Below are 26,096 nucleotides of genomic sequence, written 5' to 3'. Positions count from 1 at the left end.
TACATCTCTCACACATCCCTGCACTATGTAAGTACTGTCCACGAAGTCAATTCTACTGTAGCATGCATTAAATATTTCACTAAAATAAATAAATACACGACTCATAGGGACATCTCTCCTGAATGTTAGCCAGTATTTTATGCAAACCTCTTATTTATGCAGCAAAATGAAAAGATACATTTACAAAGGCTCTCAGGGAAACTGTAGATCTTTGTCTGTCCTCTGACACTTATACCAAATTCCTCTTTCTCTTCTCAAAAAAGAATCAGTGCTGAAGAGAAATCAATTTCTTTTGCTTTTTTTTTGCTTTTTTTTTGCTTTTTTTTGAAACTTCACTCAGCAAAAAATGAAGAGTAGAGTATCAGTCATTTTCCTGGGACATGATGAGTTAGAAGGTTTTTGCTGGATGAGTTTGTATTCTCTGCTCTGATTACTGTTTGGTTTTCCATTGATCCTCCTGTGTTAATAAAACCCAGGCTGGAGTGAACAAAAGCTTGCTTCTTGTTCAAGTAAGAAACGTGCCGAGTGCATACCATATCATTAACATAAAAGTTTTTGAAATAATACTTCTTTCTAGACAGACTGTATTAATTGCATCAAACTTTTTACAGCAGGGTGGTCTAATCTAGCTCTTCTCATTGGCTGACTCCAGTTATAAAACCAACATAAAATGAATACGGTGATATAATAGATGGAGGAAAAAGTATTCTTTTAAAACCTATGATTTAGTTACAGGGACTGCTTTTATCTTTACTGTCACCTTAACCTCTGCCAAGAAAACACCAGACTAGTTAAATGAAGCAGTAAGTAGAATTTCAGTAGCCAAGTAAATTGATATTAACTTTACAAGATGACTGTGATTTTCAGAATGTCCTAATGACTAACACAGCTGATTCCTTGAATTAGCAGGAGCTTGTTCCTCTCTTCCAAGATATGGCCCCATGCCTTCCTCTATTTTAGACCTTAAATTTCACAGCCCTGTCCATTAATCACTGCTGTCCATGCCCACTTGCTGTTTTTATACATGCAACTAAGTATCATAATTGCTTTCCATCTCCTTCCATCAGCCTACATGTGGGAAGGAAGCAGTTTCACTGCTTAGATGAATATATGTGTATTAGACAGATTTAATTATCTTTACAGGGGTATATAAAACCCTCATTTGTAGGCCCAGGTCCAAAGAATTTGGACCAGGTATATATCTGAATGCAGGCACAGGGGATTAATTATTCTCTGTGCCATTACAATCCCCTTTGTCTTATGCTGATTACAATCCTCTTCCTGGGGCTTTTGCACCACAGTATCTTCAAGGCAGGGACTTTTTTCTTTGGAGAACACACTGTAAAGTGCCATGCACTTCTGTGCTGAGATTTTCAATGCTCATTTCTCGTTAACTTTAATGGGAAATGGGCATCCAAATCTCTTAGGCAGCTTTGACAATTTAAGCCTTAATGTACAATATTAATAAATCAGCATCATAAAAAGAGCCTTATGAAGATGTATTGTGAAAAAATAGCCCCACAAAAAGCATTGCAGTGTATGTGTGCATGCACACAGACATATACTTTTCTTTACATAATTGTGTCTCTCAACAATCATTTGCATGTCTCTGTTATGCAAAAAAAAAACAAAAAAACTGTGTGTGTTTTACAGTTACTCTGAGCAGTTGCAATTCATTGAAATGAAATAAAAAGCAGGCTCAAAAAAGCACCCTAATCTGGCAAGGGGTAAAGCAAAATGAATGCTTTGCCCATCTATATTTTAGATCCAAGCTACATAACCCTGTGAATTTCATTACTCTATTCCAACTTCTAATTAAATAGGCACTAAAACAATTTGAATGGGAGAACCCAATTCAACTGACAAAAGCTTCTGGGGCAAAATATATAAATAAATAAATAGACTGAGAGAGATTGAACCAGTGGTAGAGATTTTTTTTTTAATCACATGAAAAAACATGGACCTTTACTTGCAAATTCCTCATCCTGGGGTGCCTTGAACACAAAGAATTGAACGAAGAGAGAGTGGACCACAATCAGCACTGGCTGAGCAGCACAGTGGACATCCAAGCAGACCTCCCAGCACCATTTGCTGTGACTGAAACTATCAGCAGCACATTTTCTAAAGATCACTAACAACTCTGGATGAGGCAGCACGACTTCCTCTGTGCATGACTGAACACTACTCAGCATCCCAGACAATCACTCTTATCTAGGTCGGAGATTTCCAAATGCAGTTTTCACACATGTGTACCCCAAATCCCACCAGCAGCCAGACATTTGGATTCTCCAGCACAAACTGCTGTGAGGGACTCTTGAGGGCCCAGTTTGTGAGTGCCCAGCAAAGATTTTGGAGTACCTGCAACTTCAAGCCATCAGAGTCACAGTCTGCTTGAGAACTGCAAGGAAAATCTCCAGGTCCTGAATTAAATAAATGCTGAAAAACAGGAAAGGTAAGAAATGATGAAGGATGAGGGGAGGCGGGAACTGCTGATGGCTTTTGTTCAAAGAAGTAACCAATTCCTCAGATGCAAGAGCAGGGCTGACAGAATAAAAGGCTAATCAAGTCAGAGAGACAAGCTGATCTCTAAAGCTGGAGCAAGTGACTGTTGTAAATGTCTATATTTAAAAAAAAGGCACAATGCAGGGATTGTCACTAGATTATTAATCAACACAAAGAACTCACTTTTCTATCATTTCCACAAAACATTTTGGGCAACAGAAAGAACACACAACCCTTGCCTAGGCTCACACACAGTGAATACTATGGGAGCTAAGAAAGGGTTAAGTAGACATAATCTCCTTTTTCAAGGGAAGAAAATGTTTCTTTCAAGCAGACCTTGACCAACTACTGTCATAAACATGTAGCATGCACTTTGATAAAGCCTATTCTCTAAGTGTGGCAGACTGCAGCAGTAATTACAGGAAGCCATGATAACAGGTCTCCCCCTCCACAGAGCTGGCACTGCTCTCCCAGCAAACAGGCAATTTCAAAGACTCACAGCGCACAACTCCAAAGTGAGAACTCCAAGTACACGAAGTACAAAAGCCTCACCTTCCCCACATCCTTCAATAAGTTATTCCTTCCTTCCTTTTCTATTTTTAGGTGTACTTGCTTCCATTCCCACTAGCTGCTGGAATCAGAAGCAAGAGTGAACTGGGGTATCCAATTCAGCGTTACAACTACGTGCCTCCTGAAGGCATGCACGTGCATACTACACCAGTGAAGACAGAGAAGACAGCAAAACATGAGACCAGTTCCAGTTTGGTTTACTGGTTCCTGAGAGGAGAGAAGGCAGGGAAACTTTCTGACTTTCTGATCCAACACTCACCATTTGCAAGAGCCTGTCTCGATGTTGCTCAGTCTGCCGAGGCTGACGAAGCAGAATTTCATTAAAACTGCATCCTCTGCCATACTGCATGCAGCAGCTTGGATAGAAAATGTAACCAGACCCTGGATTTACTGATGGCACCTCACCACACAGCACACTGCTACAAACCCAGAGCCTGTGCACCAGTGCAAGTGGATGGGTGCAGGCTGAGCATCTTCTGGCAGCAAGGGAGGCTTCTCTGTGTGCCCTGAGCTTCACCCAGGACCTACACAGCACCCTGCAGAGAGCTCTTAGCCTCCTCCTGAGAACATTTTATCTTTCAAGACCCAGGGTTTCCAAGATACAAATTTAAATTTCTTGCAAAACTTTATATCTCACTTTATTACATCAATGAGAGATGGACAAGAACACTCTCATGAGATACAGCATACCACTGTAGCCAAGTGGTACCAGTGCTTGTGGAAGGAAAAAGGTAGCACAACAAAGCTTTGCCAGCTTCAGGGGAGAAATGAGGAGCCATTTCCCAAAGGCTTTGCTCCTGACAGTCATTGCTGTCTCTGAATCCTTTGGTACTCATGCTTTACTTATCCAGCATCATTTAGGGAACTCCTTATTAAAACTACATGCACATTATCATGAATGAGGGCTGTGGGACTTGGCCCACCACAGAGAGAGTCCATAAACATTTGTGGATTTTGCCACATCTGCATTTTCTTTTAAACCCTCCCCATTTTCACCTCACCAGCACAGAGTTCATCATAGACCGAGTCTTGCAACTGATCCATGCTCAGAAACACCCACTGATTTCAAAGAGATCACTGGGTCTGAAATGATGGGGTCTGGTGACAATATGTCTGTGTTCTCTTTGGCTAGCTTGGTGTACCTTCATTTTCACTTTCCCCTCCTTGTGGTGATAAAAGTCAGGCATCCAAAAGGAATAAAGTAAAAGAAAAACTGATGGGGTAAGAGGCCAGGGATGCATGATGAGTTACCAAGGAGCATTTTCTCAAAGCAAGGGATAGCATGGAGCACATACATCCTGCGTGCACATGGATGCGGAGGAGAGCCTTTAATATGAATGACTGAGGAGGAAGGGCAAAAAAGAAGGAAATAAAAATACCTCAGATGTAAAATGCTATCCAATTAAGCTTAAAATAAACAGCCTAAAGAGATGAAATCTTGATACTGGGGTGTCACATTCTGCAAGGAGTCTGAGACATTTGTTCACAACATGGCACAAACGGCCCAGCAGTGGCCGCAGGTGACAACTGAGGGTGGGCAGGCAGGAGGGGAGGAATGAGAAAATGGAGGGAGTCGCAGGCCCTTTCCCACTCCCCATCCTCTTCCAGGGTGGAGAGGGAAGGAGGAAGGGAAGTGGGAGGGGAGGGCAGCTTAGGGCATTTTCTCTGCCTTCCCCATGCGACCCAGCAAAGGCAGCTCTCCAACAGCAAAGACGACATCACTTGGCAGCACTACTGACCTTCAGATAGCAACAAAAAAAAAGTATTTCTATTACCTGACAACTGACAATGACATCCAAATGTGCCTGACGTCTCAGTCTGAATCTCAGTCTGAGTCCCGCCAACTGAGACTGCACGTGCACCACAGCAGGGCAGGCTAAGGCAGGGCGGGAGGGAGGCCAGTGCGCGGAGAGGTGACGTGATCACGGATGTGTGAGGGTGGGAGGAGGCAGCTATGGGAGCCCCCGGCAGGTTTGCAGGCCTGGACGGCCCTGGAGAAAAAACAATAGAAAAAACTGTCAGTCGGATCTAAGTTTGAAGGGACAGAGGAGGCATCAAACAAGCGAAGTGGGGGCTGGCTGCCTAACGCTCAACACGCTTGCTCTGAACCCCTCTCTGGGTCCGGCTGAGGGCTCACGCTGGGTGGGGGAAGAATAAGAAGAGACCTGGAGCACCTGCAAACCCAGGCTGAGGGCCTGTGTGGGCATGGAGTGGGGTGAAGATGGGGGATGGCCAGCCCTGGCACAGAGCAGAGCCAGAGGCGGCGGACGTCGCCACCAGCACTTGCTCAGGGACCAAATCAAAAGGGGGATAATTGTTTTACGGCTGTGTTAATGCACTGAGCCGACACAAAACTGGGCAGACTTTCTGCCGAGCCACTGCTGAAGCGGGCTCCACACACCAGCCCGGACAAAGTGCAGTGACTTAGAGCTCAAATGGCTTCAGTGAGGTGCCAGGAGCCGAGCTCCCAGAAGGAAGCCTTGGCGGCCATGTGCTGCCTTCCCGCTTGAGCTGCAGCCAGTTGTGCATTTTGCATGCCCTGATTATGCAGGCCGATTCCCTACTGAGCCTGCGAGGAAGGGAGCAACCTTTTTCCTGGTAGCTAAAAGATGATATTGTAACCTACAACCTTATTATTTATTTTTAACCCCTCTAGGAATCACCTGCCATTTAAAAGCTGTATTTAAGAGTTTTCTCCTGCTCCACTGGAAGTGCTTGCTCCTCCTGGCACTAGTCCAAACTGAACTCTGTGGCTTTGAAAAACTAAGATACAAGTCTTAAATATTGGCATACACCTGCACAAATACAGACACACACACACACAGAGTCATGTAGGAGTCACGTTTTTGGCTGGCACAAATTAGCAGACTTTAAAGGGAAGCTGAGTGAATGGCACCACTTTCCATCCATTGGGAATCCCAACCTCTCCATTTCAAACTATTCCTGCCACTAAGTTATTAACTAAAGGGTAGCTGCTAATCAAGGCCAGTTTCTACATGAAGAAATGTGGTGGAGTAGTCGCCATTAAAAATCTGCCATTTGCCAACAGTTACCGCACAGTGGTAGATCAGAAACCACAGTTTCACCCTGTATTTAGATCAGGAAATATGTGTGCTAATTGTGGGGTACCTTCTGGCAAATGCTTTCTTACTAAATGGTGGCATCTCTGGCTGTGCATGAGTGTTCACCTTGCTGATAGATGCAAACACCATGGCAGCAAGCAGAAAGATTTATCTGTGTTCCCTCCAACCCTAGAAAAAACATTTCCTAAAGGAACAGACACTGTGGCAGCAAGGAATAATATTTATCCATGCTCCTTCTGACCCTAAACATGCAACATTTTCCAAGGGAGTCTCTCCACCTTGAGAGTCCCTATTCAGAAACCAGGCCTGCATGTTGATCTGACAGTTACACATGTGAGGCAAATGGGGATACTTCATCCTTGGCACAGCATCCAGCGCTCCAGTCTGCAAGGACTGCATTTGATTTTGGCATTTATCTTAAATGGCTAAGAGACCACCAGTGCAAAACATTTGTGTGAAGCTTTTGCCAAAACCACAAGTGAAGAGTCTAAATTCCCTGTGTAAATACTTGAGCTTCAAGCATCGAGGATAAAATTTGTGCTGTTTTGTGAGGACTGGTTTTAAATAAAAGCCATCTCTGTGGCTTGTGGGACAAGGAAGGACTTTTTTTTTTTTTTTGGGAGCTCTGTTTGACTTTTGTAACTCTTTGATCTCTCTGGAAGTACTATACAAGCAGGTACGACAACTGCTATCCAGATCCTACCTATGTTGCATTTCTGGCAAGACAGTGTGCTGTGCATGAGGAAACTGATGCTGGACATGGATTCTATGTGTGTAGGCACCACTCTACTGCCACTGTAACAGATATGAATAACGTTTGCTTTTTTCATGGAATAATGAAATCATAGTACAGGTTCCCTCCAATGACTTAACAATTGTATCCTATATTCCTAATATAATAAAAATTGCTAGGCTGTGCTGAGCTGCCTGAGCATTTGTTCTTGCTTCAAGAAAATCATCAGCTTGAAATGGGGATTTAGAATAGAACCACAGGGCAGCTACATCTCAAGTTACAATGAGATGTGTCTGTGGTTTCACCATGACTAAGGGTACAGGTCTTGCAGTCACTTGGCCCTCTGTATATCATGATGCCTTACTATTGGTTTTGAAAGAGATAATCACACAGAGAAACTACATGAAGTCCAGCAAATGCATCATCTGACTCCACTGCATGGGGCTTTAATGTGGAGGTCCATGGGCCCTGGCACACAGCACTACCCTGAGAGTAACAGCCTCTTCTCTAGCCCTGGTATGTCTCATATGTCCATTGGCAATGAATTTAATGCATTTTGCACAGCCCTGAGGTGTGCAAGAAGATGCAAAAAGCTCTCACCAAGGAAGGCCCTCCCAGATCTTACTCAGGACATCTCTAGTGTGGAAAGGGAAGAAAGGCCTCAAATAGGAGATTTCTCACCATCTGGTCTAAGGGATCCTGTAGGAGCCTCCCAACAGTGCTACTGGGGGCAAAACAGCAATCTGTTTTAACAAGGTACCTAAAAATTTTACCAGAAGAACTGTATGAACCAGATGCTGGTGAACGGATGGAACTGAAACTGCCACTCAGATGTTCTTTTTTTTTGTCCTCACCCTGGAGAAGAGATGCTCTGGGGAAACCTTATAGCAGCCTTCCAGTACCTGAAGGGGGCTGACAAGGGAGCTGGTAAGAGTTTTTTTTACAGGATATGTGATGATAGGACAAGGGACAATGAAATTAAACTGACCGAGATAGGTGTAGATTAGGTTTAAGAAAGAAATTCTGTACTGTGAGGGTGGTGAGAGACTGGAACAAGTTGCCCAGAGAAGTGTGCTCAAGATCAGGTTGGATGGGTCTTTGAGGTGTCCCTGACCATCACAGGGGCATCTGTTCCAACCCAAACCATTCTATGATTCTATGATTTGATGTTGTCCAGAACAGATGTAAATTTGAGGAAATCTAAAAATTGCTAACCTGGCATCACAAAAGAACAGATTGGTAAGGGAGAAGAAGAGTGGACCAAGAGAGACTCTGGCAGATGATCAGGAATTACCACCAGCACTCCCAAGTTCAGCACTATGAGACAAATATTGTGCAGTTGCCAGACCAGGAGACTTAAGTCTGCTCCCACAAGCAAAGACAAATCAGATGATTCCTCTTCCCTTTTACTACCAATTCAAGGTTTACTTCTTTGTTACTAACCAGGACAGTCCTACAGAATCAGATCAAGTGGAAAATGATGAAGATGGAAATCATATCCAGTGGCCTCAAGAAAAGGCAGGGAGAAAAGGAGGGGTCCACCATTGGGTACAGGACACCTCTTCATAGTTATAGAAAAAATAACACTTTTGTTCAAAAATATTCAGCTTGTATTTGCTAGGAACATGTTCCTATTTAATCTCTTCATCTCCTCTCTGTGGGATCCTAGGTGTATTTTTTATTCCACAAAGGGCCTATTTAAAGCTGAAAATGAAGATGGAGGCTCTTCAACTTAACTGTTACAGGTAGCGGATAAACACAGAACGAACAAAGATAAAAGGAGAGATGGACAGATTAGGTAGATAGATAGATAGATAGATAGATAGATAGATAGATAGATAGATAGATAGACAGACAGGATCTTAAGGTGGTGCAGAGAGTTTTTTGCTCAGCCCACACAGCAAGAGGCAAGGGAGTGGAGCCGATCTCTGGAATTCTACATCCAATCGACCACATCACATTTTCAAAGAGAAAACACACCTGCGAGCCCCTGACTGCCACAAAGGGCATAGCCACAATCAGCAGTAAAGGGAAAGCAAACCACAAGAACTGCAGTGCAATCTTAGAGGCAAATATCCCATCTGGATGGGGAGAGCAGGCACACACATGCAGCATTGTGTTGCCTGGACATCCCTGACACGATGTGTGAGGCTCAATTTTCCTCTTGGGTCAGCAGTGGGAAATCACTCACCTGCACTGCAGATCTCAATTATATATTCTGCATTCATTCTGCACGGAGAGTTTTGCACATAGCATGAGTGTGAAACACACACAGGGACTGTCACCATGTAAATAAAACATCTGCATTGCTGATGGTAAAGGAAGAGTTTGTTCTTGTGCATTAAACAGGCTCAGCATTTCCTCAGAACCTGTACATGGCAGTAGCTCACAGGTGATGTTGTCTCCAATGCACCACTAAGGGTAATTTTCTTTTTTCTCTCTGCTATTTTTAAACTTGCAAGGAAGAAAATAAGGTAAATTGGACACGACCCCAGATGGAAAATGGAAAAGCCTAGATGAACCTGACAAAAGCCACAATCAAGGCATAAATTGCATCCTTTTGTTGCCCCTCTCCCAGAGCCTAGACATGTCTGGCCATATGATATGGTGTATGTAAAACACCACACTCCTCTGGCACATCTGCAGAAAAGTCCCTGAGCAAAATACAAAGAAGGAGCCAAAGCAGCATTCAAAATGTCCCACCTTATCATGGCTTAGACCAGGGGAAGCAATCTTAAATTAAGAGACCTGGCTTTATATCTCATGTCACATGTAACTGCAGCCACACGTAGCTGTGTGTGCCAGGGGGGCTGTGTGCTTGACTGTGGGTGCCTGGGTGTGTGTCCATGCACAGGCAGACGTGTGAGTTGCTTAACAGGGCACAAACCAAGTTTTTCTACATGTTTCTCTGTGCCTGTCTGATGATAGAAAATCCAATCAATAGCTGGTTAGAGAATAAAGCTCAGCTCCATTATTAAAAAATTCTCTTTCAATAAAAAGAAAAACATCTGTTCAAACAGTGTACAGCTACAAATTTGGAGTGCAGGCTGAAGCATCATCCCTGCCCTGTGCCCGTCATGTTCAGGGAAAATACTGCAGATGTTTTGAGGGGAGTTTTACATGAACCATTGCAGCAGGTTTCCAAAAATGATTAACAAATCTATCAACTAATCTCTCCAATAGATTTTTTTTTTCCCCAATCTTTTTCTAAAACAAGTTGTCTTATGTGCATCACACCCTCTCCTGCGGACTGTTCCCACCTGATAGTATTGTCTCTCTGCCATGTCTCTTTTTGCAGACACCAAGAGTGTTGGGAAGCAAATACACACAAGCACACACGTACACGCACAGAGAAACACTTCCAAATACACATAAGCACAAACACTTCCAACAGCAACCAGCAGAGCAATTCCCCCTGCAAGGGGCAGATACACACAGCATCCCCCAGGAAAGGCAGAACGACTCCCTGGTGTGCAGACACACAACTGCACACACTCACACCCAGAGTCCAGCACTCAGCCAGACACACCTGCATGCCAGCCTTCACCTGTCCCCCCAGCACACACACAGCCCTTTGGGAGAGGTTTCCCCACACTGATTATGATGCTTAGACTGAAACTTTGCTCAAGCTGGAAATGCAAAAGTTGCAGCAGGTAGAGAAGAAGGAGAGCAAGGAAGAGATTTCTTGTTGTATTTTGCTCAGGGATTTTTTCCTTTTGGCAGACCAGGATTCCCTTTGAATTGATACATTTCTTTCTCCCAAGAATTTCGAATGATAATGCATAAATGAGTCATAGATCAAGAACACGACGTGGTGAGCAAGGAGGAGAAAGAGTGTGAGTGAGGGGCACTGGCACAGAAATTTGACAGTACCCCAACTCCCCCCCTTCCTCCCCCCATGCCAAGACATTAATTCTCACAAGTCGGAGAAAATTACTATGCATGAATGCAAAAAGCATGATCAGGAGTAATTAACATGGCTTCATATGCAAATTTTATTAATGCAGAAGTACAAAGTCATTATGCAAATGAAACTTACGTCAACTCTCTTGACAAATATTCATTTCTAAAGCTCAAGTTTCTCCCTTCTAATTTTTTTTCCTTGATTTTTGGTGTAAAACCAAAAAAAAAAAAAAAGTGATGAGGACTGCTTGACAAGTTTGCAAAGTTGTTTTTCAACCGGAGAAATTTTATTCTTGCATTGTTGATATATTTTTTTTTGTTGTTGTTGTTGGCAGGTACACGACAGCTCATGGAGGAGAGCGGGAGGATGGGGGACGCGGGCTACCAGCAGCAGGCAGCCAATCAAAACGCCAGCGGCTGTAATGAGCGCGATTGATGACTGTTTGGCTTTACTGCAGGGTAATGAACTAGAATCCAGTCTGAGGAGGGAAAAAATATGAATATTCATGAAGCTGTGCTCCTGCCTTTGATGATTAAAGAAATTTTTAATATTCAAATAAGCGCTTGCCAAGTGATTAACAAAGAACAAGCACGCAGGAATATGGAAATGGAGCTGTGGAAGATTTGGGAGTCACAGTCTGTGCAGAAAAGACAGCACAAAATTTCATAAACAAGATAGGCAGATAACCTAATTCAAATCTGAGCAAATAAAGGGGGGAAAATCACCTTCCTTTTCATCAGTTTGGATATTGTATCAGTCACTTTGTTTTAGAGTGCAAAGGAGAATTAAATCAACCAATGCAATAAGACGGGGGGAAATACCCAAACCCTGAGAAACACAACCCAGCAATTGCAAAGTAAGAATCCTGGGTCAGAAACCGATAGGAAAATGATGGCTAAGGCCACCCTCTGCTGTGGGCTATTGCTTTTCCAAAGCAGGATCCTGCCTGATGCTGAGAGCCTCCTGGCTGCTGAGAATCGCCAACTTGTTGTATACAACAGGCAGGAGTCAAAAGTATCCTAAAATCACCAAGACCAGTCCCTGCTGTTAAATCCCTTTCCTTGGATAAAGGGCACACTGCAGGGCTTGGCTGCTGTCTGGGAGAGGAGGGAGTGCAACAGAAACAAGAAATATTATTGCCAGGGTAAAGAAAGCAAGAAAAAAACTGAAAAGGAGGATGCAAGGAGGTCTCAGCTGCCCACTCTGGTAATCAGTTGGTAAAAAATGTGTTTTCCATGTCTGAGCCAGAAAGGTCCTCCACTCCCCACAGATTTCTGAACAAGGATACAAAAATTCAGGCACATTTTAAAATGTCTGATAAGTTCAGGCTCTCACAGTTTAATAGCTTCACTAAGGATTCACACTGAAGCAGATAGTAACAATATTAGCTGCTAAAATGACTTTGCAGTTAAAATACATCTAATTAGCAGTCAGCTAATTTTTTTTTTGTTTTTCTTTGAAAAACAGTTAACTTCAGAGCTATATTATACCAGAATGAAATGTGGTTGAGCTCTTTCTATTACTCAAAAGCCAGAGTAAGGATATCTTCAAAGTCTTAGGGCACTGGAAAATCAACTCACCTTTTTGTTATTAGATCCTGGGGTTTCACAGGCCTGTTTGCCTTTTCTGCAGACCTTTAAAAACTCTGGTTAATTATTTCTTATTTAAAAATTTAAAGAAAGCATAGGCTAGGTACCATTTAATAATTAACTGCTGTTTTCAGAATGTAAAATTTCAACTGTACTTAAAATAAAAATAATAACGGTAGCAGCATGAGGACAATGCTACAAAATGCAAAAAATGGCCATGATAAGAACCTTCAAAGTTGTCATGAAAACACATTATGTAGCTAATGGAATTCTTCCCCCTATATTTGCTTCATTTTTGGAAATGCAAAATTATTCACTATTGATGTATCACAGAAAAGAACAGGGCAAAAAAAAAAAAAGAAAGGAAGGAAAGAAAAAAAAAAAAAAAAGAAATGCCTAAATGTAAGTAAAGATAAGGTTAAACACCATGCCAAGGTATTGCTGGGAGTCTTTGCTCTGAATAATGCCAAGACCTTTCGAAGATGTCTGTTGTCTCTGAGTGCGCGTGGGCGGGTGAAGTGTGATATTACATAACTCACACGCGGCAGCGGCTCTGCATAACCGTACTGACTAAAACGCCCGGCTGTGAAACTCAGATCTCCATTTCCTGGGCTGTTTGTAGCTCATGTCAGACCTCTGAGCACCGAAAATGTTATCCTTTGTCTGCAAGGTTCCTTGGCTTTGTTTTAATCAGTGCATTTTCTTTTTTAATGACAGAGGAGCAACTACCGGCTCCTATAGTTGGTTGCTTTGAAGTGCTTCTTAAATGGCCATTAAATTCTACCATACAAATGTGAATATTCCATATTTTCATTATTTCTTTAAAAGTACCCCATTTACATATTTCTGGAGAATAATAGTACTTCTGCAGGGCAGGTGAACACACATTTCTGCATATGGAGTCAATGGGGAAAAGCATTAAGAGTCCATATTGTAAAAATCAGCCCCTAAATTTAAGTAGTTTGAATTGAGCATGCAGCTGTGGTTGCCTGTCAGTAGTTGGATGCTGTAATAATAATAACAACAACAATAATAACAATAATAATAATAATCTTTTCATTTCTCTAGTGCCTTCCACGCAAAGATCTGGAAGTACTTTACGAAGATAAATAAACTGAGTTTGGAACACCCCACGTGGTTAATAAATATCCCAACATATCTAAAGAGCATGCAATTCCTCTCACTATGTAAAAATCCACATTATGTCATTCATGTATTTGCATATGGTATTTTGGAGACTTGGACACCGAGGGCAGTCTGGGGAGAATTTTACTTACCTTGAAACCATGTGAATTCACAGAAGAAGCCCACACTATGCCAGCAGGACTGTTTTGCCAAACCCCCTCTTTTAGAAAACAGGGGGGGATTGTCAGTGGCCCCACTCAGGGGCCAGGGTGAGTGGTCCCCAGGTGCATCCAGGTACCACATGGCAGCATCTCTCTGAGCCAGGTCTCCACAGGGGCTCCTGCAGGACTACCTGTACCCTCCTCCCACCTGATGCTCATCTAAACTTCTTCCTCACCCCTTGTATGTGCTATGAACATGAAAAGAGAAAAACTGAAACATCTTGGCTCACCCCCAATTAACCACACAAGAAAAAGAACTCCTGCCTACCCCACGGCTGCATTCATCACCTCCCCCTGCTGTGTCCTGTGCCCACCCCACCAACACAAGCCTTTGCCCCAGGAGGACCGTGTCACTTTGTGATGAGAGCAACTGGGTGCAAGAGCAAGGGAAAACAGGGCAGGATTTGGCCTAAAAACATCTTAAGGCATGAGTGAATACGACATATCAACAGATGTGCTAAAAATATAGCACAGGAAAATGGATTTTCCTCATCTCGGGAGAATGGTCTTGCAGACCACTGGGCTGGGAAGAAGGCTGGGGTGCACAGCCCAGGGCATGAGCCACATAGGCTATGGCACATTCTCTCCTGAAGCTCAGCTTCCCTTCTGACCTTCCCACTGACTGCCTGCCTGGTGTGTTCAGCCCCAAGATGCCCTCAAGCAGAGCCCAGCTCTCACTCTGGGAATGTCGAGTGTCTAACACAAGGATGGCCTGATCTGAGCTGCAATATCCAGAAGCTACCACAATAAACTAACAAATAATAATAATCACCCTGATTTGTGGAGAGTTGGGGTTTTTTTGGGGTATTTTTTTCCCCAAAAGGCATAAAGGGTAGACAATAAACAGTTCATCAATTTTCCCAATTTTTTTACTCAACTCTTGTAATTAAGTCCTGGGGAGATTTCAGTGGTTGTAAAAATCCTTGTGGGTACTAAAAATTTTAGACCTGATTATATCATGAATATTTCTATCTACCAGCAAATATTTTTGATGTAATTGAAACATATAACTACCCCAACAGACAACTGTAGCAATTTAACAGGCCCTGAAATTAATAAAGTAACTCAGTGGATGGAAAGGGCTGCTTTCAAATGGCAAAATAATATATATATATATATATATATATATATGCAGCTAGAGCAAGAAACGCCCCTACAAATAATCAGAGGGCTTGACCACAAGAGGATGGTCGAGTGGTTAAATGAAGGAATTGAAGTGGCCAGGGAAGAGACACAGATAAGCAGGAGTCATTAACACCAGTGGACTTCTCTGCCTTGGCCTTTTGGAGCTGAGTCCTGCACACACTGGCAGATGCTGCATTGCAAACATGTATCCTCAGGGTGGGTGGATATGGCCTCTGGAAAAGAGAATAGCAGGATCTGCTGCTTGGCTAAGTAGCTCTGCCTCGCTCTGAAGTTTGCCTTCTACCAGTAGTTTTAAAATTTGTCCCTAAATTTTTTTCCCTATCTCTCACAATAAAAAATAATCACAGTTTTTAAAAACTTGGAGGAATTAGGCAAAATGAGGCTTTAGCAGCTCTTCAGCTGTTTGGCAGCAAAATCAATTCCTGCAATGGGAGGGAACTTAGGGGAAAAAGAAGCAGATGAAGTCACTCTGCCCCTCTGTGCCTCAGTCTCCCCATCTGTGAAAATCGGCTAATGACATCCACCTGATTTAGTTAAATGTCCTGGAAACTAAAAAGACTCTGTAACAGCAATATACTAAGCAGCAGCACTGTTAACTGCTTCACTGCTGGAAATGCAAAGGAGAGCCATCAGGTGATGCCATGTCCCTGCATAGCACAGATGGACAAACTTAATATACAGAAACAATTAGCTTTGGGGGAGAATCACAGCTTCTGTTTTTTTGGCTCACACCTTGCCAAAAGCAATGTAAGTGTAGACACTGTAAGTGCTGAATTTCAATGTGAAAAATAGTCTACCTGCCTAGTGTGAATGCATACACCAGACTTAAAGTAATATAACTTTGAAATAAGTGGGGGAAGGGAGGGGCATTAACAGGCACATTCATGATTTTCAAATTTTTCCTTGTGCATGGAGCACTTTCACACTTAGAAAAGAAATTCACTGACACCAAGCAAACTTGAAAAAGCAAAACAGAGCAAGTGAACGGGGAGGGAGGGAGGGAGGGAGCAGCAGAGATTTTTAAAATGAGGGTTCCCATTGAGCTTTGGATCTCTCAGGTGAAAACTACTCCAGCTATGTATGTATGAGTAGACCCAAGTCTGATAACTGAATCTATCAAATTAAATGAGCAGAGCAATCATCTGGAGAAGGTAAAACAATCCACCAAATGAGAATAACACTGGGGATATAAAGGTGCAGTCTTCAACCCACTGGACACCAGCACAACTAAGCAAATAATGCTCTGTGAATGGAAAAGAGGCTAGGAAATTAACCAGCTTTTAAAAAATGAAAGAAAGCAGATAAATAAACCAGCAACCAGGACCTTAGTTCAGACTATAATGTAAGCCAAAAAAAGGAAAGAGTGAACCAGCATTTCATTTGCATGAGGAAGCATGCTGGAAACTTGTGCCCAATCCCTCTGCTAAATAGAACAATGAAGTTTTACCCAAAGACTTGGATCCAAACAGAATTTGGCCAGTCACAAGCACTAATTAGACAGGATAACCAAACCCTGCTCCAGGAGAGGTAAAACACAAGTGCAGTATAATAAGAACCCTGTAATCCTTTCACTCTGACACAAAACTGAGAGCAAAGTATAAGAAACCAAGAGCCATTCTACATAAAGATTTTTTTTTCTGAGGTATTTATTTTCTGGACCAGATTTCCCTGTAACTTTCAATTTACCCATTATTTGTACAGAACAGCATCTTTCTCCATAACATAAAAGCATAGGATACAAAAAGGCTTTTTGTTATCAAGTCTGCTTGAAACAGAAGCTGAATACACTTACCTAGGAAAGTGTATTCAAAAAAAATGAGATAAAAAACCAGACATACTGTACAAGCAAGGTGAGGCAAGAGAATTCCTTTTAAAAATCCACAGTTAGGATGAGGAATCAATATTAAATTCATACCTATCACCCAGTAAAATAAGGCTGAGTAGGCTTGTTTTGTTTCTGATGAAAATGTCAATATTCTCCAATGACAGCTTATTGCTTTATATCACAGTCTAACCAAATCTTTCTGTAACCTCCTGCATTACGAGCAAAATCTCTAAAATGTCACCAACTAAAAAACTGAACCAGCCTGTAATTAGTTTCAACAAAGTCATCCTTTTAACCCTAATTTTCTAGATGTAGATGGTATTTCCATAGTAAGCATTATGAACCTTCCTTAAGGACAAGTGGAATCAAATTGTAAAATCATAAGCAGCGATCTAGTAGTTCTTCCTCGAAGCAAGCCCTTTATTTGCCTGTAATAAATTCAAATCCAGTCTTCATTCTCTTAATAGGTGATCAGAGAAAATATGCATGCACACCTAAACTGCCACAACAAACCTTATTTTTTAAATAACACTTCAATTGCTAATATAATAAAGATTGTTGTAACCCGTTAGCACTGGTATCATTATTCCTTATGATTCAATATTCTAATGACTGGCTGTAACAGAGGTTTATGTTCTGCAGAGGTTTATACCACTATTTAATGTAATTAAGCAAACTGGCAGCCAGTGCCTCTATGGAAATATCATTTCTATCACAGAGTATTCCCACCAGAAATTCAGAGGGATCATAACATACAAACTTTGATTCTGTTTATTTTTTCCCCTGTTCTGAAACTGATCTGGCATTTCTTGGACTTAGTACTAAGTGGAAGAAGGAATTAATTTGGCTTCTGTAGACATGTTATTATTGACAATACTAATAATCTATGACAAATGGGCCATCCCCACTCCTCTCTTTCAGCAGGCATTGCAGCCTGCAACATCACTTTGCAAAGCCCCAGAGCTGGACTCTCCTCTTGCAGGGAGCCCTGTGAGTGTACCAGCAATGGGGTTTTAAGTAAGCCATTAAAATGCTAATATTCAGCCCGGGCCAGATCCCTGTTACCACTGAAAGCAGAACTAAAGCTCCTCTGGAGACAGGATAAGGCCCTTCCAATGTGATCAAAGAGTAAATACATGCAAAGCTCTGATGGGAAAAAGGATCTTTTTTCTAATTTTAAAACTAAACAGGGAGAGTCCACCAGGCTCATAATCCATGTTACAGTCACATCTGGGATCACTGACATCTGGGATAACAGCCGTGAGGAAGATGGGTCCAGGCTAAAAAGTTGCCACCTGGGGTCAAAGAGAAGCACTTAACACCCAGGATTCTGTAAAAATGGACTTATTTATCTTTTGGGCTACACTCCCCTCCACTCAGCTCTGCTGATGACAGCAAATATGCCATACTATATATATTTGTTTTATATAGGTACATAGATATAGATATATACATGCACTGTGCATTGCTTTGTCACATTTGCATTCACCCCATCTTGCAAAGGAAGCTCAACCCCTCACTCAAGCAGGACGTTTATAGGGTCATCCAAGAATGCAGGATCAGAAGCAGATTCACACCAAAAGCAAGAGTTCACCCTTTGCCTGCAACAGCAGAGCCAATTTTGTTAAATAAAGGCTTAGTTACCTCTCCTTCCCAGCTGTAAAGCTCTCTGTAGAGGGAAGGAAAAAAAAAAAAGCCTTAAAGATTTTGAAAGAAAACCCACTCCCATTTGGGGGGGGGGGGGGGGGGGCAGGAATGGGACTTGGAATGATAATAGAAAAGGGAAAATGTCTGGTTCTTATTATTACTACCTCCAGCACTTTCACCTCCACAAACAGCTTAAAGAAGGGCTTCTGGAACAGAAGTTCTACTTTCCTTAATCTGGGCTCTTAACTGCCAGGATCTGGTTAGATTTTCTCCTTTTCCAGATTTTAATACTTTTATTATATATTCCAATGGGGAGTGGGGGGAGGAAGAGTGGGAATCTCAGTGTCACTCTAAGGAAGAAGTCACCGGGTTTTGCGATCCAGCAGCTTCCTTGGCAGAGGGAACTGCTGGTTGGCATAATCCACTCGTTTGACAAAACTACTATTTCTGGGCACAGGCTCAAAAACAGGTAGGAAGCAAATGCTGAGAAATAAGGAAGTAAAAACAGCCAACAGATTTTTCACTACCAAGAACGCCAAGAGTAAACATGATTTATTTAGCTGTGTTTAACATGTCTCTTCTGCACTAGACTGCAGAAATCTGCTTGCATTTAGAGCAGGAGGAGGAGGAGGAGGAAGGGGGGAGGGGATGAAAAGGGAATCCATTACGGCGCTCCGCTGGTACTTTCTGAATTGTTCAGTCACACAGTTTTATGGAGTACAAGTATTTTCTAGCCCAAAATATATTCATGTGTCAGAAGAAAGCAGCACTAATCTGCTGTTAATTAACAAGCTGCTGCTAACAAAAGATGAAGGACCCAATTCATACAAACAATATTTACGTGGGTGTCGCATGATTTTGTCACAGATCTTTTCTCTTTTCCCCTCCCCCTGCCCAGTTTCCCCCCTGCCTCCTCCTCTTCCTCAGCACCCAGTTGCAGGGATACAGAACAGAGGAGTGCCAGCTCCTCTTGGAACCAACACCCAGAGTGGAGGTGAGGGCACAAGCCATGTCCCAACCCTGCCAAACTCAGACAAGGTCTCACCTGAGCCACCCAGCTCTGGGGTTCATGCCTACCCACCCGGGGGAGGGCCCTATCACATGTTCACGAGTAAATCTTCTTAAATCCTTCATTTATGACAGAGAGGCCATCTCCTGGCACTGTGCCCACGGTGACAATGCTGCCGAGGCTCCAGAAAGTGGCATGAGCCCTCCCATCCTCATCCATCCTTACCAACCAGTGCAGGCTGTGAGAGGGGATGGGAGGCACCACTGCCTTCCTCAGTGCCTGGTCTGTGATTTCATTTTTGTTTAATCTTTGCCAAGGAGTTTGGGGATGGGGGGACCACACTAACAGCACAGAGGCTCGATTAGGGCTTGTTCAAAAATACCCATGCACACACAAATGGGTAGGGCTGTGAGCAGTGAACCAGAGGGCAGCTCTCCCAGCCACAGCTCTGCTGACCTTCCTTGCTCCCCGCTGGAATTTTGGACAGTAGCACCTGTGTCCTCATCCAGAAGGGTGCTGAGCACTGCAGGCTGCCCCAGGTCTCTGCTGAACGCAGCTGGGCGCTTTGGAAAACAAACCCATTCACAATCTTTTCTGCCTCCTGGGAAATGAGAGTGCATATCTCCTGTGGGCGTCTCAAAGCTGGTGCTGGCAAAGACATGGGAGAGTTAAAACCAACAGCAACTAGCACTAAAAATTCCTGGACTTGTTCCCCTCTCAGGAACAAAGCTGGGGCTGCAGGGTGGGAAAAAGGGCTGATGGTCCCCTGTGCTTCACCCATCAAACTACACCAGCCTGTCGTACGGAAGGGTTGTGGGGGACAGGGTTTAGGCTCTGCTCTGCACTGTCATCACACAGACAGGGCTGGGAGAAGCACAGGGACAGATAGAGGTACTTCAGTGTGATTCTGGAAGTGCCAGGGTTCTGCTGTCATGGCAGGGTGGGGTGGCATTTCTGCGAGCGCAGTTCTCTGCACACCCCAGTTACTGTCTCACCTTCAAGGCCACAGCCTCCTCAGTGAGGAACAAACTCCAATGCACACATCTGCCCTTCCTGGTTTTCTCTCTGTACCCTTACCCCATTCCTGAAATCATGAGATTTTCACTGCAAAAGTCACAACCACTCTCTCAGCACATTCCCTAGGCACCCTGGCCAGCACCCACCCCCCCACTGGCTCCTTCCAGGACCTGCTCTGGCAGGAGCCTCTGAAAGGGACCAGCCCTGAACACAGGCTAGCACTGACTCTTCCTCACATCATCTCTTTGTGCATTTCCAGAGTGATCCCTGCCATTTCTAGACCAGAATTTTAACAAAGATCTATTTTTTAAATTATTTTTTTGTTAGCAGTGATACTTGAAACACTGACATCTACCATTTGAAAAGCAAAGAAAACACATTTAAACAAGCATCTTAAAAGAGCTAATGAAAGAGAAACAGATCCATCTGTATTGCACTCTCCACTCACTATCTCTCAAATAAGTAAACCTTTCCAGATAGCAGGGCAGTCTCCCAAAAGTAAAGACATTAGCTGTTCCCAAGCTTCCTGCAGACAGAGTGAGGACAGCCAGAGAATTGCCCCACCCAGGTAACGCCTGTTGCAAGCTGCCAGCTGCCCGGAAAAAAGCCTTGCCCAAGCAGCCCCAAGGCCCCAGCCCACAGACTTCATCAATCCAGCTGGTCAGTCCTTCCAAAACAAGCAGGTGCCTTTGCTAGGGGGTTTCCAACCACCACTGCACCCTTGACCTCCCTTTGCCAAATTATTTCTCATGAATGTTAATTGTCAGATAGGCAGCATTGAGAATTGAGGGTGCTTTTCCTTACCCACACAGCAGATGTGGTAAGGATGAAGCCAGTCCAAGACAATGCATTGTCAAAAGCTCCCTGAAGGGATGGGTGCTTCTGGTGGCCAGTAAAAATGTCTTTTGCTCCTGTGTACTAGCAGTGCTAGCAGAAAACCCTGTTGTGCATCCCACTGGAGAATCAGCCCCAACCAGGAATCCTCGATCAGTTTCAAAATCAAAAATAACGTGCATCATCTTAAATGATGAACTTGGCACAATGAGGATAACATCCTTCAGTGGAGTCTGGGAGCTGAAGTGGGGCTTCAGGGGTTTTTTAGGAAGTTTTGGGGGCTTACCGTTTTAACTTCCTTCTTGCAAAAAGACCCTGCACCATAAACATTAATCAAACACCATATTCTGCCTTTTAGCCTTGAACAATTATGAGTACAGTTTTGTGATCTTTAGCCATATTTACTGATACTCAAAGGCAGATTCTATCTTGTTAGATTGTTATAAATGGGACCCCAGGGAATCGGCACACAGGCGGAGGCAGATGTGAAAGAGCCTTCTCAGAGCTCGGGTGTGCTTCAGTTTTCTACTGCTAAAATTACAAATGTTTTGGAGAAAAAAAAAATCCAACCAACTTTAGATTCCTCTGCCAGATCATTACAAAGAGCTGTCTGTACATTACAAAAAAAAAAAAAAAAAAGCCATTTTGCTGAACTTAATATTTTTTAAGGTTAACTGTTAAATTTCAAAGTGTGGTTTACATGTGTTGGCCACTTGCATGAACAAAAGTTTCAGAGACAGACAGAGAAAAGGTTTCTGGTAATAAACAATTAAAGAAAGAAGCCCACAAATTCTATCTCATTCTCTCTTACTTAAATATGTTGTTTCTGCTCCAGACCTGTTTCATAATACCATAAAATAGAGGCATGTTTCCTACACTAGATTTGAGAAGCTGTCACATTAAAGGTAAACTTTTAATCTGCTAGAGACAAACAGCACACATTTTTACTTTCCAAGAAATAGCTCTTGAGAAATGTTTAAACAAGAATTTAAGAGCTGTGTGGTAAAGCCACATACAGGGGTCTCAGACAGCTACTGGGTTTAAGCTTCTTTTCTGTGTTGTTGTTTTTTTAATCCTTTAAATAACCCACTAAAAAGTAGACTTCTAGGAACAAAGTAACCAAGATGCATGGTAAAATGAACCTCTAGGCTTGCTTTTATTTCTAGTTAATGGAAAAGAAATGTTTTAACTGAAACACAGGCCTGAATTTCTAGCTGTTCATCTCCATCTTTTTATTTTCTTGGGACTCACAATCAAATACTTTTAAGAAGTTAATTGTGTCACAATTAGTAACACATTAGTCCTCTGATATTTTTAATAGCAACCCAGGTTTTTCCCCAAGGCACTTAAAAATGGCAGGCTCGGCTATATTCTCCCTTTTTTAAAACTCCCATGCACTTTCTTCTTTAAAAAACTCCCACATGCATTTCACTTGGTCTGAAAATACCAGCACAGATCTTAATCCTGCCAACGCTTGCAGACTCGCTTAACTTTCTGCACATCAGTAATCCCGCTGACTGCAGAGGGCCGTTGGCGCACCTACGGTTCGGTGCAGCTACGGATGGAATCCGGCCCAAGCCAATGGCAAAACCCCCACTGACGTCAGTAAGGTTGTGCCTTGACATCCAATTTGTCGCAGGATTGGGACCATCCTCATTTCAAGGTACTTTCCCAAAATCTATTTTGGTTTAGTTTTTTGTTTGGTTTTTTTCTCTCTCTCTTTTTCTCTTTCTGCTCTTTCTCCCCCTCACCTCCCACACTCGCTCTTGTGGGGCCTCATATTGAGACCACTTGAAAACTTCTGCCTTTCAAATCCCTCCGTGAGGAAAACCCCCTCGCTGAGACAGGAAACATCCTTTGCAGGTAACGCTGAAAGAAACTATTTCGCTCCACTGTGTGCATTTGAGTAAACTAATTAAAACCTGGGAACCTGGGTTCCAACTGATGCCAAGAAGCAATCATTAATATGAGCTGAAGTGAAATGGGAAGCTCCAGACATTTAAAATCCGCTGTCGGGAAAAAAAAAAAAAGAAAGAAAAAAAGAAAAAAATAAGTGGAGGAAAGAGGGAAAGGATGTTTTGTAATTTTTGCCAAAAAGTCAACTCACTGCAGCTTGAACTGCATGGAGTTAAAAGACATTTGGGGGGGATGCTATACAATGAGGGGATAAAGCCCTGGTGAAAAGCAGGGGAGGCAAAGCAGCGGCAGGCGGCTCGGAAGCACGGCGGTGCTGTGAAGAGCAGGCAGAAGTGAGCAAACCAGCTGAACCGCTTGCAGAATTAATCAGTAACAAAGAGACTGGAGCTGTTGGCGGGCTTCAGCCCTTGAACCTGGACTCTGCTCTATAAATTTCAACTTGGAATGGCTCTCTACTTGTTGAAAGACAGGTTGGCTCCAGGCCAAGACATAGGGGGAAGAAAAAAAAAAAAAAACAGAAGAAAAAAATTCCTTCTTGCTCAGGAAACTTCCCTTCAGTTTCTAACTCTTTTTATGAGCTAGTAATAGGGTAGTCTAGAAAATGGGAAACAAAAAGTGAGTCTTGAAAGGAAAAAATGAACCAGAAGTTGGTTTAATAAGGAAAATAAAACAAGTAGGTGCTAAGTTCAAATCTGGATTTTGTCTGCACACCAGTACATCAGCTCTAATGGAAGACTTCAGAGCACCTCGGCAATAATTCAAAGGAGACTTTTACAGTTACATTAGCTGACTACAGGTTTGACTCTGAAAATAATAAATGTCTTAAAAGAGGAAGAGGGCTGTTTAATCCTTGTCTGCAGCCCCATCTTGTTCTCTCCTCCCCCACCACTCCACCTTGTTTAAATGACCATTACAAAAGCAGTGTGGTATAAAAAAACATGTAGAACAATCATTTATTCAACAGCATCCTTTCTTATTTTTACCCTCTCCAAACAGGGCTGTGCAGGAGAGCTGATGCTTTCCTCAAGCTCTCCTCAGTGCCAAGGCAGTTTCAGCCACAAATACCTTGTTGCCGCCGTGCTTTCCCAGCATGAGAGACAAGGAGCTGGCTGGAGCAGAGTGAGGGGCTGGAGGGCAGAGGGGGGGAGCTGTCAAAGTGGGAAGAAAGAAGGCAAACATCTATTCAGAGGCCAGATGCACTGAGCAAGGTCAGCTGCAGAGACACAGCCCTTTGCAGCAGCTATGCCATTACATCCAAAGTCTGCACAGCACAGGGAGTCCCACAACCTGCATGCAAGGGCTGGACTGGAGGGTTTAGGGCAGCTGGAAGAAGGTCTATAATAATTTTAATTGCTCTTCCAAGATGCTAAAAGGTAGATGAGATGCTCTTTAACTAGAGCAGAAGGGCTGATGCTCTGAACTGCTTGCAAGAAAACATGCAGATAAATTACCCTAACGAGAGAATGGAAAGAGAAACAGGGTAAGTGCCAGCGGTGATCAAAACGTGAAATAAAATAGTGAAATAAGATGCAGCTTAATCACAACATGGAGGACAAGGATACAAGATCTTGTCACCAAAAGTAGCTGTTAAGGTAAATTAGATTAATCACTCCCAGCTCTCTTCCTCTCTAAACTCCCTTAATTTTAAAGAAAAGGCTGACTCCTGTGAGGCTGCACACCATCCAAGACTGCTGGACATTTAAAGCTATATACATAGCATGCCTGCTACAGACACACATCCTGTACTTCTACTTTCCAAGAAAATTGGGATCTGCTACTTGGTAGGTCTTTTCCATCTGCAGCTTTTATGACTCTGCCGAGGGACCAGTGAGCAGTGTCCCCCTTTTCTCGCTCAAGAAATATGCTACCAAATGCCAAAGAAGTAGAGAGTTTAAGAGCTGTTGGGCTTAACAGTGGTTTGTGCTGATCACACTTGAATCTTTCTGCAAAGGCGTACATGCAAAGAGAAAAAAACAACAACCACTAAGTAACCACTTCACATCTGCCATTAACGTTATTAAACTCCTTACAAGCAGTATCTACCCCACCTTCCCCACTACACACAAACATACACACACCCCCGAGCTCTGCAACACAGCAGCTAGGAGCCAAGACAGCTCTCCTCTCCTCACTGCAGCAACCACATTCATTCCTGTTAAGGGGTTAACGATTCATTTCCACTACTTCTCTCGAGAAAACCTACAATGAAAACATTGGCTCACGAAAGCGTTCTCACTGCCAGAATGCCACAGCGCGAGTGAAAAGTCCGTTTTGTTTTCATTACATCTCTGGGATTTCCGGCTTAACTCCTGAGCTTAGACACCAAATCCCTAGATACCCCACCCACCCAGTTTTTCTTCTTTTTTTTTTTTTTATAACATTTTTACTGCACAGCCCACCAATTACCATTTGGAGGGTGGGAGGGAATGGGGAAAAGAAACCATGCAGAAAAGGATGTTCTCATTGGAGAGAGCACACGCATCTCCCAAGACAAGAGTTACCCAGTTTCTCCTGGCTTCTAGGATTTTCTGCTGAGAAAAATGGTTTCATTTCTATACCTGGCCTCTCTCCTCTATTTCTTACCCTGCGGGCTCCCATCTTCCCACTCGGCCACTGAAGCCAGTGCTGAGAGTCAGCCCCAAATCTATGCCCTTTGAAGTTATGTGACATGACACAGAAATCCAAGCCTTTCTTGTACAAAAAGTATGATTACTTCACAGAGTTGGTCTTTTTTTCTCCAGTTATGATAGAAAAATGTTCCAATCTCAGAAAAAACCTAGAAAGGTTCAACCTTTATGTCACAGCTGATTTGGTCACTGTGTGTATAGGCAGCACAGTTCAAACACTGGCTGAGAAAGAAAAACAATCTATGGAAAACACATGAAGGGAGACAACCTCATGCTATAGCAACATTTCTGTCCTGCTCAAGCAAAGGAACCACTTCTGTGCCTTTAAGTATTTATCCACCATTGGA

At 43.0% G+C, this 26,096-nt stretch overlaps 1 protein-coding gene across 9 annotated transcripts in view; it reads right to left on the bottom strand.

The window, feature by feature from the left end:
- BCL11B (BCL11 transcription factor B) overlaps positions 1–26,096 on the bottom strand; it is a 97,711-nt gene that overhangs the window by 49,087 nt on the left and 22,528 nt on the right. For 7 of the 9 annotated variants that reach the window (XM_071426512.1, XM_071426513.1, XM_071426503.1 and 4 more), the window contains exon 3: positions 4,848–5,063. The exons of the other annotated variants lie outside the window; for them this stretch is intronic. In XM_071426512.1, the coding sequence (XP_071282613.1) occupies positions 4,848–5,063 (216 nt within the window). The remainder of the gene's footprint in view (positions 1–4,847; positions 5,064–26,096) is intronic. 9 annotated transcript variants of the gene reach the window in all.

Source organism: Agelaius tricolor, unplaced genomic scaffold (genome assembly GCF_023055355.1).
Source record: "Agelaius tricolor isolate 1412-34295 unplaced genomic scaffold, bAgeTri1.0.p SCAF_5, whole genome shotgun sequence".
In the NCBI taxonomy this organism is placed as follows: Eukaryota; Metazoa; Chordata; class Aves; order Passeriformes; family Icteridae; genus Agelaius; species Agelaius tricolor.
This window is presented reverse-complemented; position numbering and strand designations above follow the sequence as displayed.